A 15,239-nucleotide genomic window follows, 5' to 3' on the forward strand; every position below is an offset into this window, starting at 1 on the left:
TTCACATATTATTTGTCTTTCTAATTTTGATGCTGTGTTGTAAAAATAACCATATGCCCAGAATGTGTTCCAGAGACTGGGTAGGTGTAAGAGCTTGGTGCTGTAATCTGTATAATAAACTATGGATAAGGCTAAATTATACTATTACTATCAAATGGGTGTGTTTTGATTGCAGAACTGAGGGGGCGGAGCAGTTGAACAGTAGGTCGTCAATACTCCAGTAACCCGCTTGATTGCTCTTCTGCAAAGTGTCCCTGGAATTTTTTTTTAAATGTTGGCAACTATGTGAGCACATTGTCACTGTCATATCCTCTACTAGTGCATTACAGCTACACTATATACATAAAGCTACACTATATACATAAAGCTACACTATATACATTACAGCTACACTATATACATAAAGCTACACTATATACATTACAGCTACACTATATACATTACAGCTACACTATATACATAAAGCTACACAATATACATACAGCTACACTATATACATAAAGCTACACTATATACATAAAGCTACACTATATACATAAAGCTACACAATATACATAAAGCTACACTATATACATACAGCTACACTACATACATAAAGTTACACTATATACATTACAGCTACACTATATACATAAAGCTACACTATATACATACAGCTACACTACATACATAAAGTTACACTATATACATTACAGCTACACTATATACATAAAGCTACACTATATACATAAAGCTACACTATATACATAAAGCTACACAATATACATAAAGCTACACTCTATACATAAAGCTACACAATATACATAAAGCTACACAATATACATAAAGCTACACTCTGTACATAAAGCTACACTCTGTACATAAACCTACACTATATACATAAAGCTACACTATATACATAAAGCTACACTATATACATAAAGCTACACTATATACATAAAGTTACACTATATGCATACAGCTACACTATATACATAAAGCTACACTATATACATAAAGTTACACTATATACATTACAGCTACACTATATACATAAAGCTACACTATATACATTACAGCTACACTATATACATAAAGCTACACAATATACATAAAGCTACACTATATACATAAAGCTACACTATATACATAAAGCTACACTATATACATTACAGCTACACAATATATATTAGCACTTTCACTAGCACTGAGATCTGCACTTTGTATTAACCCTTCACTAGCACATAGAGCAGCACAGTGTGAATTAACACTTCACTAGCACAGAGCGCTGCAGATTGTGTATTAACCCCTTTACTAAGACAAAAAGCTGCACAGTGTGCATTAAAGGGACAGTCAACACCTGATACTTCATACCATACCTTACCATACCTTAGATCAGTAATAGAAGATGCAGCTGCACCGCATCGCATGTTGATGAGCTCTAAGTGTATGGAGTGATCACCCAAAATACAAACGTTTATTTCAGGTAGATATGGCCGACAAACTCCTCCCCCTTCTCCTTCGTCCACTTCTCTAATCTTTTCCCTGCTCGTTCCTGTTGAAAGGGTGACGTTGCTGTTTTGATAATGCGCATGCACATTATCTTCTACCCGCTCGCAAACTCAAGCCGAAATCGTAAGTGCTATCCATTGCGCATGCGTGATTCTCAGTGAACGCGTATTAACCTCAACCGAGGATTGGATTATGATTGGAAGATTCAATCAAAAAGAAAGTTATTACGTAACAGTGGGGGGAGTTTGACGGCCATATCTAAATGGAAAAAGCATATGTATTTAGGGTGATCACTCCATACCCTTAGAGCTCATCAACATGCGATGCAGGGTAGCTGCATCTTCTATTACTGATCTAAGGTATGGAGTTATGAAGTATCGGGTGTTTACTGTCCCTTTAACCCTTCACTAGCAAAGAGAGCAGCACAGTGTGTGTTAACCCTTCACTAGCAGACAGTAGCACAGTGTGTATTAACCCTTCACTAGCACAGAGAGCAGCACAGTGTGTATTAACCTTTCACTAGCAGACAGTAGCACAGTGTGTATTAACCCTTCACTAGCACAGAGAGCAGCAGTGTGTATTAACCCTTCACTAGCAGACAGTAGCACAGTGTGTATTAACCCTTCACTAGCACAGAGAGCAGCACAGTGTGTATTAACCCTTCACTAGCAGACAGTAGCACAGTGTGTATTAACCCTTCACTAGCAGACAGTAGCACAGTGTGCATTAACCCTTCACTAGCACAGAGAGCAGCACAGTGTGTATTAACCCTTCACTAGCACAGAGAGCAGCACAGTGTGTATTAACCCTTCACTAGCAGACAGTAGCACAGTGTGTATTAACCCTTCACTAGCAGACAGTAGCACAGTGTGTATTAACCCTTCACTAGCAGACAGTAGCACAGTGTGTATTAACCCTTCACTAGCACAAAGAGCTGCTCAGTGTGTATTAACCCTTCACTAGCACAGACAGCTACATAGTGTGTAATAAACCTTCATTAAAACAAAGAGTTGAACAGCACTTAGTATCCCATTGCCTGGGACAAGTAGATGAGTAACATGCATTAATAGAACAACACTTATAACATTTATAAACTTTTTAAGAAGACCAGAAAGTGACTAAAACGTTTTAGCACACATTACACACAGCCTGACTCACTCACCCAGCTATGGCTACTGCACAGTCAAGAAGTAAATGGGAGGGGAACAAAGAGCAGTTCAATACTGAACTACATCTCCCAGAATACATGCAGAGAAGTCACATGTTAAGCCGCAGCCAATCAGACAAAATAAAATCTGCAACCATTTCAAAGACAAATTGGATGCTTTTAAACGTCTAAATGCTGCAAATTCATAAAATTAGTAACTGAGCACATAGTTGCCAACAGTCCCTAATTTCCAGGGACAGTCCCTAGATTTTGTTGTATGTCCCTAGATTTTTTTTGTCCCTGGAAATGTCCCTGAAAATCTCTTTTGCACAACATTTGTTGTTTGTATATATATATATATACATACACACATATATACATATAGAAGATAGATGCTAAATAGATATAGTGTATTATTTAAATATAATTCATTCCTAATGGAATATTATTATTATTGAATGGGTTCACATATTATTTGTCTTTCTAATTTTGATGCTGTGTTGTAAAAATAACCATATGCCCAGAATGTGTTCCAGAGACTGGGTAGGTGTAAGAGCTTGGTGCTGTAATCTGTATAATAAACTATGGATAAGGCTAAATTATACTATTACTATCAAATGGGTGTGTTTTGATTGCAGAACTGAGGGGGCGGAGCAGTTGAACAGTAGGTCGTCAATACTCCAGTAATCCGCTTGCTTACTCTGCTGCAAAGTGTCCCTGGAATTTTTTTTTAAATGTTGGCAACTATGTGAGCACATTGTCACTGTCATATCCTCTACTAGTGCATTACAGCTACACTATATACATAAAGCTACACTATATACATAAAGCTACACTATATACATTACAGCTACACTATATACATAAAGCTACACAATATACATACAGCTACACTATATACATTACAGCTACACTATATACATAAAGCTACACAATATACATAAAGCTACACTATATACATAAAGCTACACTATATACATTACAGCTACACTATATACATAAAGCTACACTATATACATAAAGCTACACTATATACATAAAGCTACACAATATACATACAGCTACACTATATACATTACAGCTACACTATATACATAAAGCTACACAATATACATAAAGCTACACTATATACATTACAGCTACACTATATACATTACAGCTACACTATATACATAAAGCTACACTATATACATAAAGATACACTATATACATTACAGCTACACTATATACATAAAACTACACAATATATATTAGCACTTTCACTAGCACTGAGAAGAGCTGCACTTTGTATTTACTCCTTCACTAGCACAAAGAGCTGTGCAGATTGTATTAACCCTTCACTAGCACAGAGAGCAGTACAGGGTGTGATTAAGGGACACTAAACTGAAATTTCTTCTTTCGTGATTCAGATAGAGCAGCAATTTTAAGCAACTTTCTAATTTACTCCTATTATAAATATTTCTTTGTTCTCTTGCTATCTTTATTTGAAACAACAGGAATGTAGCTGGACCATTTTTGGTTCAGCATCTGGGTAGCTATTGCTGATTGGTGGCTAAATGTAGCAAACCAATGAGCAAGCACTACCCAGGTGCTGAACTAAAAATAGGCCAGCTCTTAAAGGGACATTAAACACCTGATGAAAATTGCTGAAACCTACTTTTTCTTATTAATAAAAATAAAGAAACCACTGCTGCCTATTTTATCTGTTCCTCTTAGCCCAAACTTTTGAAGGAGATTGTTTTGAAATACAGTGTTGATCCAGTGCTTTATATCCTATGTAAGCTGCCATATTGTAGCGTACTTTACAGGGGCACAGTAGTCACATGGTCATGATGCAGTCATGTGACACACACACACCATATTGTCTATACATATACAGTACTTAGAGGAATCACATCTCTGCCTGCATCGTGTGAGCTGCGGTTAGGGTTGCCACCTTTTCCTTAAAAAAATACCGGACATGTGTGGGCAGGGCCACAAAAGGGCGTGACCACAAAAAGGCAGGGCCAAAAAAGAGGCAGATTCTCTCAAAGTATTATAAATGTTTAACTAATATTTTCAGATATACAAGGCTGCTGTTTTTCATTAAAGTGCTTCAATTGCAATGTGAGTGCTGGTTTTTAAGAGGTTCTGATAAAACTTTATTTTTTAACATAAAACTTTGATGAGAACGGCTTCAAGGCAAATAAAGGTGTGTGTCAGCCTACACAGAAAGCAAGGGCTTGCATGAACATAAAAAAGTAAAATTAAAGGGAACAGTTGGCCCAATAGCATAACAAAAAGTCAGTCCACCAAACTTACAAAAACTAAAACATTCAGAAACTTTCTGTGTATAATAAATGACCAGAAGTCTTAAGGTCACAGTGTTCAGGCTAAAGTTATTTTAATTACAATAGAATATTAGCAGCTGTTAGTCACATTTTCTTTCCCTCATTATTTATGGATATGTGCAACAGAGTTATTTTTTCTTGAAGGTATATTTAGTGTTTGACTTCGCTGCTTTCATCAATTGGGTATTTTTTAATGCCATGTCATAAAACTCTGAGCAAGAATAAAGTAAATGATAGCGAATGCAAAGTTTGCTCTTGACTATCTGCGTACCTAACCTGTTTTCCCTTGTGTGCCCCTCTTGTATCTTGCCCCCCACATCTCCTCTTGGGGGGGGGGGCAATGGAAAAAACCTGATTTAATGGTGTTTTTTCCCCAGAATGTGCTTCTGTTACTGTGCTTTCTGATAATTTCTCCTTACTTTGTAAATTATACTTGGAATAAGAATGGGGCTAGGCATTTTTTAAAATAGGGTTTAAATAAACACTCCCATCATTGGGCCTAACTGCTTGTAGTGTTTGTGTAGTGACCAGTTGTTCTTGTAATGTATTACTGCTGAGGGGGTATGGAGTATAGTTACTGTCTGTATCCTCCCCTCCTGATGCTGAACTGACACCCTGGGAGTCAATCTCACTTTCTGAGAACTGTATTCTCCTGTGTCCCCTTCTTCCTCTGCCCCTACTTCTATTTCTATTGCCTCTCCTCTGATTACCTGAGCCTCTTCTGTTATCAAACTCTTTTCTCCTAAAGAAACAATCTTTTGTATTCCAAATGTATACTAGATTGCTATTGAAATCAGTTTGGTCCCTCACATATTTATTATGTTTAATCTCCAATAACATTTCTTTCGCCTCTGCCACAGTGTTTTTCAATATCTGATCTAGGGCTGGGCAATCCTTATCTACACTGCGTGTATTCAATTCCTCCTGAATTAGGCATATCTTGTCTGTTATTATCTTAAGTTGCGTTGTTTTGTATTGTACTTAAACCATCATTAATTTAGCTGAACTTTCAGAAAGGGTATCATTCCATAATTGTATAAATTCTTTATCTTCAGTTGCAAAAGTGGGGAATTTGTTTATACGTAAACCCTTTGGAATCAGTCCCAATTCATTTTATTTGTTAAGAGTCAGAATGTCCCATTTTAATCTTTTTACCTTAATTAGTAGTTGTTCCATGTCCTCAAAGATAGCCGTCAAGGTAAATTTTGTGGGATCAGTTGTGAAAATATTCTCTTTTTCTATGGTATGTTCATCTCTTTCTGAGGCTGTCTTTAAAGAATAAAAACTGTGTACTTGCATCTGTGGGTTGCAGTCAGTTTCTGACATCCTTAGATAAGTCCTCTTAACCTCCTCTGTATTCCGGAATAACACTGAGTAAGTATGTGTAAAGAGTGGGATTCCACATTCTGGATATAAATAAACCAAACTGCAAAAGTTCACATACTCCTCAAAGTGTAAGATACTGGTCAAAACGTCAATTGACTGTGTATATCGTCACTTGTGACTAGCTGCAAAGGCTAGCAACAGGGCAACGTAGTGTGTGAGTGGCTCTGTGTTCAATAACCAAGTTCAGAAAGTAGCTGTACTTGCTGTCTTACTGCGTCCGGTCCTGGGGTGTGATCGTATGAAATCTTGCTAGTCAATCCTACAGCACTTATCAGTCCCAGTAACCCAAAATTTTACAAAATATCCTCCATACCTTGAGCCCAGGTACATCTACTGGGTGGGTTCCGACTTTCTCCATTGGTGACTTCTTATAAACGTATCCAACAAGATGTTTCCAAAAACAACTAAGAGACCTAATTAATGATGGTCTGGAGTTGGGGTTCTTTGACAAAGAGACAAGTGAGTTTCTATATATCAGTCATCCTAAAATACCAATATTCAATCACCTCCCCAAGGTGCACAAATCTCTTATTGAGGTCAAGGGAAGACCCATTGTCAGCGGAATCGGGTCACTACTAGAACATATGTCGGAATGGCTGGACACTTTGCTACAGCCTATGATTAGGCCATTGGCAAGCTTTGTTTTGGACACAAAACATGTTCTCAACCTGACCTCCAACATTGAATGGTGTGTAAATTATATATGGGTTATAGTAGATGTTAAATAATTGTACTCATCCATTCCACATGACCAAGGCCTGAAAGCTATTGAATACTTTATGCACAAATATTACACTGATGAAAATATCCTGTGTGAATTTGTGATGAGTGCTACTAACTTTCTTTTGACCCATAACTTTCTTTAATTCAATGGCCAATTCTTTCTCCAAATGGTGGTACAGCAATGGGGGCTAAGTTTGTCCCCTCCTACGCCAACCTTTTCTTGGGTTGATGGGAGGAGGACCACATATTTGGAAAAAAGAATCCACACAGAGCATTGTTTTTTTACAAAAGTTTTATCAATGATCTCCTGTTTGTGTGGAAGGGGGACACTTCAGATTCCAAACAAATTCATTCATTCATTATTTGAACAAGAATGACAAGGGCATTGAATTCACTTTTGAACAGAATAAAACCAATATCAATTACCTTGATGTTACACTTACAGGGACACCAGGAACAAGAGTGTCCTCTACTATCTATTGTAAGCCTATCACAGGCAATACATTACTGCATGGTAAAAGCTGTCATCCCCTAGCATGTTTAAAGCAGTAGCCAAGGGGCCATTCATACGTGTTAAAAGGAACTGCACTCACTACAAACAGTATGTAGTGGAAAGCAAAGAATTGGAGGCCAGACTCAGAGACAGAGGTTAAGGACCTAGGATCATTGGCAAAGCTAGGGAAACTGTGAATACAATAGACAGGAGAGAATTGGTATTGCCTAAAAAGGATACAGCACACAAGAGCAATGCTTCTAACAAAGGATTATTATGTGCAACAGATTATTCAGGAGAGTATCCTCAGATTTGCAGCATCCTTAAGAAACATTTAGCATTATTATCAGCTGATGATGACCTAACTGATCTATCCAAGAACGGGTGCCAATTCTCTTACAAGAAAAATAAAATGATTGGCAACATGGTGTCACCTACTAAATTGAAGTAGAGAAGAAGGAGACAGCGCACGTCCGATTCAAGGTAGAGGTATTTTATTGCAAATGGCACACACTAGTAATAAACTTACTAGAAGATAGAATAAAAACAGCAAAAAACAGCGATGGTATGAGTCACTTCACCACAGCAAAGGAATAGCATCGGAAGAAACAGGAAGGCGTCTGCGTAGAAACAATTTCAAAAGTTCCCGGCAATGAAGACAATAGTATAGCCGTCAGGATACGTCATCAAACGTCCTCTCACCTTGTTCTATGGATGCTCAGTACAACCAAAAAGGCTCAACACGTTTTGCCGGTGACACCCCGGGGTTTTCAAGAGTAATAGGTTGTAGTCTGTTTATGTCCTTATATACCCATTCGCAAGGTTCCGATTGGTCTCAAGAAATCACATATGCGAGTTGAAGATGGGATGGGTAAACGGACAAATACTGGTTAGTATAACATATTAAAAAGTGGTGATCAAACACTAAGGCCTAGATTTGGAGTTTGGCGGTAGCCGTGAAAACCAGCGTTAGAGGCTCCTAACGCTGGTTTTAGGCTACCGCCGTTTTTTGGAGTCAGTCAAAAAAGGGTCTAAAGCTCACTTTTCAGCCGCGACTTTTCCATACCGCAGATCCCCTTACGTCAATTGCGTATCCTATCTTTTCAATGGGATCTTTCTAACTCCGGTATTTAGAGTCGTGTCTGAAGTGAGCGTTAGAAATCTAACGACAAAACTCCAGCCGCAGAAAAAAGTCAGTAGTTAAGAGCTTTCTGGGCTAACGCCGGTTCATAAAGCTCTTAACTACTGTACTCTAAAGTACACTAACACCCATAAACTACCTATGTACCCCTAAACCGAGGTCCCCCCACATCGCCGCCACTCGATTAAATTTTTTTAACCCCTAATCTGCCGACAGCCAACTACGTTATACTTATGTACCCCTAATCTGCTGCCCCTAACACCGCCGATCCCTATATTATATTTATTAACCCCTAACCTGCCCCCCACAACGTCGCAGCCAGCTACCTACAATAATTAACCCCTAATCTGCCGACCGCAAAGCGCCGCCACCTACATTATAGCTATGTACCCCTAATCTGCTGCCCCTAACACCGCCGACCCCTATATTATATTTATTAACCCCTAATCTGCCCCCCTCAACGTCGCCTCCACCTGCCTACACTTATTAACCCCTAATCTGCTGAGCGGATCTCACCGCTACTATAATAAAGTTATTAACCCCTAATCCGCCTCACTCTCGCCTCAATAACCCTATAATAAATAGTATTAACCCCTAATCTGCCCTCCCTAACATCGCCGACACCTAACTTCAATTATTAACCCCTAATCTGCCGACTGGAGCTCACCGCTATGCTAAAAAATGTATTAACCCCTAAAGCTAAGTCTAACCCTAACACTAACACCCCCTAAATTAAATATAATTTTAATCTAACGAAATTAATTAACTCTTATTAAATAAATTATTCCTATTTAAAGCTAAATACTTACCTGTAAAATAAATCCTAATATAGCTACAACATAAATTATAATTATATTATAGCTATTTTAGGATTAATATTTATTTTACAGGTAACTTTGTATTTATTTTAACCAGGTACAATAGCTATTAAATAGTTAAGAACTATTTAATAGCTAAAATAGTTAAAATAATTACAAATTTACCTGTAAAATAAATCCTAACCTAAGTTACAATTAAACCTAACACTACACTATCAATAAATAAATACAATTCCTACAAATAAATACAATGAAATAAACTAACTAAAGTACAAAAAATAAAAAAGAACTAAGTTACAAAAAATAAAAAAAATATTTACAAACATTAGAAATATATTACAACAATTTTAAACTAATTACACCTACTCTAAGCCCCCTAATAAAATAACAAAGCCCCCCAAAATAAAAAAATGCCCTACCCTATTCTAAATTACTAAAGTTCAAAGCTCTTTTACCTTACCAGCCCTGAACAGGGCCCTTTGCGGGGCATGCCCCAAGAAGTTCAGCTCTTTTGCCTGTAAAAAAAACCATACAATACCCCCCCCAACATTACAACCCACCACCCGCATACCCCTAATCTAACCCAAACCCCCCTTAAATAAACCTAACACTAAGCCCCTGAAGATCTCCCTACCTTGAGTCGTCTTCACCCAGCCGAGCCAAATTCTTCATCCAAGCGGAGCAAGAAGAGGTCTTCCATCCGATTGAAGTCTTCATCCAAGCGAGGCATCTTCTATCGTCATCCATCCGGAGTGGAGCGGCAGCATCCTGAAGACCTCCGACGCGGAACATCCATCCTGGCCGACGACTGAACGACGAATGACGGTTCCTTTAAATGACGTCATCCAAGATGGCGTCCCTCGAATTCCGATTGGCTGATAGGAAGACCTCTTCTGCCCCGCTTGGATGAAGACTTCTACCGGATGGAAGACCTCTTCTTGCTCCACTTGGATCCAGAATTTGGCTCGGCTGGGTGAAGACGACTCAAGGTAGGGAGATCTTCAGGGGCTTAGTGTTAGGTTTATTTAAGGGGGGTTTGGGTTAGATTAGGGGTATGTGGGTGGTGGGTTGTAATGTTGGGGGGGGGGTATTGTATGTTTTTTTTTACAGGCAAAAGAGCTGAACTTCTTGGGGCATGCCCCGCAAGGGGCCCTGTTCAGGGCTGGTAAGGTAAAAGAGCTTTGAACTTTAGTAATTTAGAATAGGGTAGGGCATTTTTTTATTTTGGGGGGCTTTGTTATTTTATTAGGGGGCTTAGAGTAGGTGTAATTAGTTTAAAATTGTTGTAATATATTTCTAATGTTTGTAAATATTTTTTTATTTTTTGTAACTTAGTTCTTTTTTATTTTTTGTACTTTAGTTAGTTTATTTCATTGTATTTATTTGTAGGAATTGTATTTAATTTATTTATTGATAGTGTAGTGTTAGGTTTAATTGTAACTTAGGTTAGGATTTATTTTACAGGTAAATTTGTAATTATTTTAACTATTTTAGCTATTAAATAGTTCTTAACTATTTAATAGCTATTGTACCTGGTTAAAATAAATACAAAGTTACCTGTAAAATAAATATTAATCCTAAAATAGCTATAATATAAATATAATTTATATTGTAGCTATATTAGGATTTATTTTACAGGTAAATATTTAGCTTTAAATAGGAATAATTTATTTAATAAGAGTTAATTAATTTCGTTAGATTAAAATTATATTTAACTTAGGGGGGTGTTAGTGTTAGGGTTAGACTTAGCTTTAGGGGTTAATACATTTATTAGAATAGCAGTGAGCTCCAGTCGGCAGATTAGGGGTTAATAATTGAAGTTAGGTGTCGGCGATGTTAGGGAGGGCAGATTAGGGGTTAATACTATTTATTATAGGGTTAGTGAGGCGGATTAGGGGTTAATAACTTTATAATAATAGCGGTGCGGTCCGGTCGGCAGATTAGGGATTAATAAGTGTAGGCAGGTGGAGGAGACGTTGTGGGGGGCAGATTAGGGGTTAATAAATATAATATAGGGGTCGGCGATGTTAGGGCAGCAGATTAGGGGTACATAGGGATAATGTAAGTAGCAGCGGTTTACGGAGCGGCAGATTAGGGGTTAATAATAATATGCAGGGGTCAGCGATAGTGGGGGCGGCAGATTAGGGGTTAATAAGTGTAAGTTTAGGGGTGTTTAGACTCGGGGTACATGTTAGAGTGTTAGGTGCAGACGTAGGAAGTGTTTCCCCATAGCAAACAATGTGGCTGCGTTAGGAGCTGAACACGGCTTTTTTGCAGGTGTTAGGTTTTTTTTCAGCTCAAACAGCCCCATTGTTTCCTATGGGGGAATCGTGCATGAGCACGTTTTTGAGGCTGGCCGCGTCCGTAAGCAACTCTGGTATCGAGAGTTGCAGTTGCGTTAAATATGCTCTACACTCCTTTTTTGGAGCCTAACGCTGACATTCTATGGACTCTCAATACCAGAGTTATTTTAAAGGTGCGGCCAGAAAAAAGCCAGCGTTAGCTACGCGGGTCGTTACCGACAAAACTCTAAATCTAGACGTATGTTAATACAATAAAAATGATACAATGATTTGATACATAAAAAATTCATATTTCATAATATAATAATGCATAATATTAAAAACATCATAAATAGAAAAATGAATGAATGGGTTAAAACAAGTTTATAAAAGACCATCTTATAAACTCATAATGGCTTAGAACAGAATTACAAAAGCACTTATCATAAAAAACAACTATCATATAAAACAATTTGAAAAATTTATTTGAGTTAAAACAAAATTACAGGAACGCTTAGACATCAAGATCAATATTCAAACCGAGTGGAGCCAGGCTTCTCAACCTGTATATCCACTCGGTTTCTTTTCTCCTTAAATGTAATAATCTGTTGGTAGTTCCAGGGGGTACCCAATCAATAATTTGCACATTTAAACCCCTGGTATCGCTACCATGTACTGTGGTGAAATGGACTGGTACACCGTGTTTATCAAACTTGATTTTAATGTTATAAAGGTGTTTGCTGAACCTTTTAGATGTTTTTCTTTTAGTGCGACCAATATAAATATGGTCACACTTGCAGGAAAGAAGATAGACAGTGTACGTAGTTTGGCAATTGCACCTATGTTTCATACTAAAAGTCTCGGATCCATTGTAATTAAAGAAAAGGTTTATTACATTTAAATGTACCTCTAGGGGCTGATAACCAGTTTTGTAAACTTCCTCTACATGTGGATATTTCTTCCCAATTTTCTCTTAGTTTACTGGGTGCTAGATGATTTTTAAGGTTCTTATTCTTCTTAAATGTAATCGTTGGTCTGTCACCTATTAAATTACCTAAAATGGGATCAGATTTTAAGATACCCCAGTGTTTATTTAAAACCTTACTAATTACAGGGGCCCCTTCATTAAAACTAGTTATAAAACGTATTGCATTCAGATTACCTTTGGAGTCTATGGTATTATTAAAAAAATTCTAACTTTTAGCCAGAAGTTTTTTCGATCACAGTCAGCAGCCTTAGTTTTAGCTTTATTTAAAATATCTATATTGTAGCCTTTCTTAATTAATTTTTCATCTAATATGGAGGTTTCCTTCTCAAAATCCTCAGAATTAGTACAATTCAGTTTAATACGAATGTACTGACTCACTGGAATGTTATTTTTCCAGCTCTTTAAGTGAGCACTACTCGCATGAACAAAACTGTTTTTGTCAACTGCTTTTCTGAAATTCCGGACAGATACTTTATTGTTTCTTTTATCCACAAAAAGTATAATATCAAGAAATTCAATACTCCTACTAGAGTTGTTACCATTAACCCTTTGAGTGCTAAGCACTTTCCCACCTAGGTGCTAAGATTTTTTAATGTTTTTTTTATTTTTTGAATAATTTTTTTTTAACTTTTGTTTCTTTATTTTGTTCAGACCCCCAAGACTTACACTGTTGGAAAGGTCAGGCAATTATCTTTCCAATGGTGTGTCTTGTGGGTCTGTAGCTGCTTAGATGCCTGAGATACAGGCTTCTAAGAAGCATGCCCCCTGCTCCTAGACTTAACATTATTAAGTATAAATAAAGTTGGCGGTGACGTCATCACGTTATTGCGCGTGACGTCACCACGCAAAACGGGAAGCCCCGGCAATGCCTGTCACTCTACAGGCATGATCGCTGGGGTAGGAGCGGGTGGAAGCCCCCAGATCTCCTTCAAGGTGGGAGAGTGCTAGTGACGGCTCTGAGCCGTCATTAGCACCAGAGTGTAAAACTCTGTGACAGCTCAGAGCCTCATTAGCACTCAAAGGGTTAAACTGTAAATTATAATTATTCTTGTTAATATACTCAGTAAAATTAGCTAAAGATTCCTCAGACCCTTTCCACAAAACTATTACGTCGTCTATGTATCTAAAGTATTTCAACATATTATTTTTATATGGATTGTTGTTCCAGATAAAACTCTTTTCAAAATTATCCATAAAAATATTAGCATACGATGGGGCAAAAGTCGTCCCCATCGCTGTCCCTTTAAGTTGCAAATAGAATTTTCCCAAAAACTAAAAATAATTATGGGATAATATAAATGAAATAGAGTCCAATAAAATGCAAGATGGATTTCTGGAATATCTTATCCAAGAAATGCTTCTTTAACAGCCTCTAGTCCCTTATTATGAGGAATAACAGTATATAATGATGACACATCATACGTTGCCCACCTTAGATCATCTCCCCAGGTCCGTCCCTCAAAAATTCTAATTGTCTCTGCGGTATCCTTAAGATATGCCTTAGTTTTAACTACTAAGGGTTGCAAAAAATGGTCCACATATTTGGACAAGTTATGGCACAGAGAACCAATACACAAAATAATGGGGTGTCCAGGTGGGTTCACAAGATCTGCATAATTAAAAAGAGAGAAGCGCTCAACCTGGGAACGAACAATAGCATAATAGCTTGTTCTATGGCTAGTTACCACCCAAGAAGCAGCCTCTTTTTGCTCAACATGTGCCTTTCACAGAGAAGAACTTTCCTGAAGCATATCAGTCTGATCCTGACTTCACAGTACAGTCCAGCCCCGAAATACCAGGCAATCCCTCTCTGAACGAGAGAAACAGCAAAACCCCAGACGTACGTTTCGGCCTATTGTGGGCCTCGTCAGTGAGGTGCAGCCATATCCCTCTAGGCACACTGAGCAACGGGTCCACGTCTGAATTCCCGCATCACACATAGGGAGACTTCCCTAAGTGTCATGATTTGCATAATTAAAAAGAGAGAAGCGCTCAACCTGGGAACGAACAATAGCATAATAGCTTGTTCTATGGCTAGTTACCACCCAAGAAGCAGCCTCTTTTTGCTCAACATGTGCCTTTCACAGAGAAGAACTTTCCTGAAGCATATCAGTCTGATCCTGACTTCACAGTACAGTCCAGCCCCGAAATACCAGGCAATCCCTCTCTGAACGAGAGAAACAGCAAAACCCCAGACGTACGTTTCGGCCTATTGTGGGCCTCGTCAGTGAGGTGCAGCCATATCCCTCTAGGCACACTGAGCAACGGGTCCACGTCTGGATTCCCGCATCACACATAGGGAGACTTCCCTAAGTGTCATGATTTGCATAATTAAAAAGAGAGAAGCGCTCAACCTGGGAACGAACAATAGCATAATAGCTTGTTCTATGGCTAGTTACCACCCAAGAAGCAGCCTCTTTTTGCTCAACATGTGCCTTTC

At 38.0% G+C, this 15,239-nt stretch overlaps 1 protein-coding gene across 1 annotated transcript in view; it reads right to left on the reverse strand.

Moving 5' to 3' along the window:
* The window catches only part of LOC128661325 (uncharacterized), a 100,678-nt gene that overhangs the window by 45,736 nt on the left and 39,703 nt on the right, over positions 1-15,239 (reverse strand). The window contains exon 4 of the mRNA XM_053715594.1: positions 13,010-13,250. Within this exon, the coding sequence (XP_053571569.1) occupies positions 13,010-13,250 (241 nt within the window). The remainder of the gene's footprint in view (positions 1-13,009; positions 13,251-15,239) is intronic.

Source organism: Bombina bombina, chromosome 5 (assembly GCF_027579735.1).
Source record: "Bombina bombina isolate aBomBom1 chromosome 5, aBomBom1.pri, whole genome shotgun sequence".
Taxonomy (NCBI): Eukaryota; Metazoa; Chordata; class Amphibia; order Anura; family Bombinatoridae; genus Bombina; species Bombina bombina.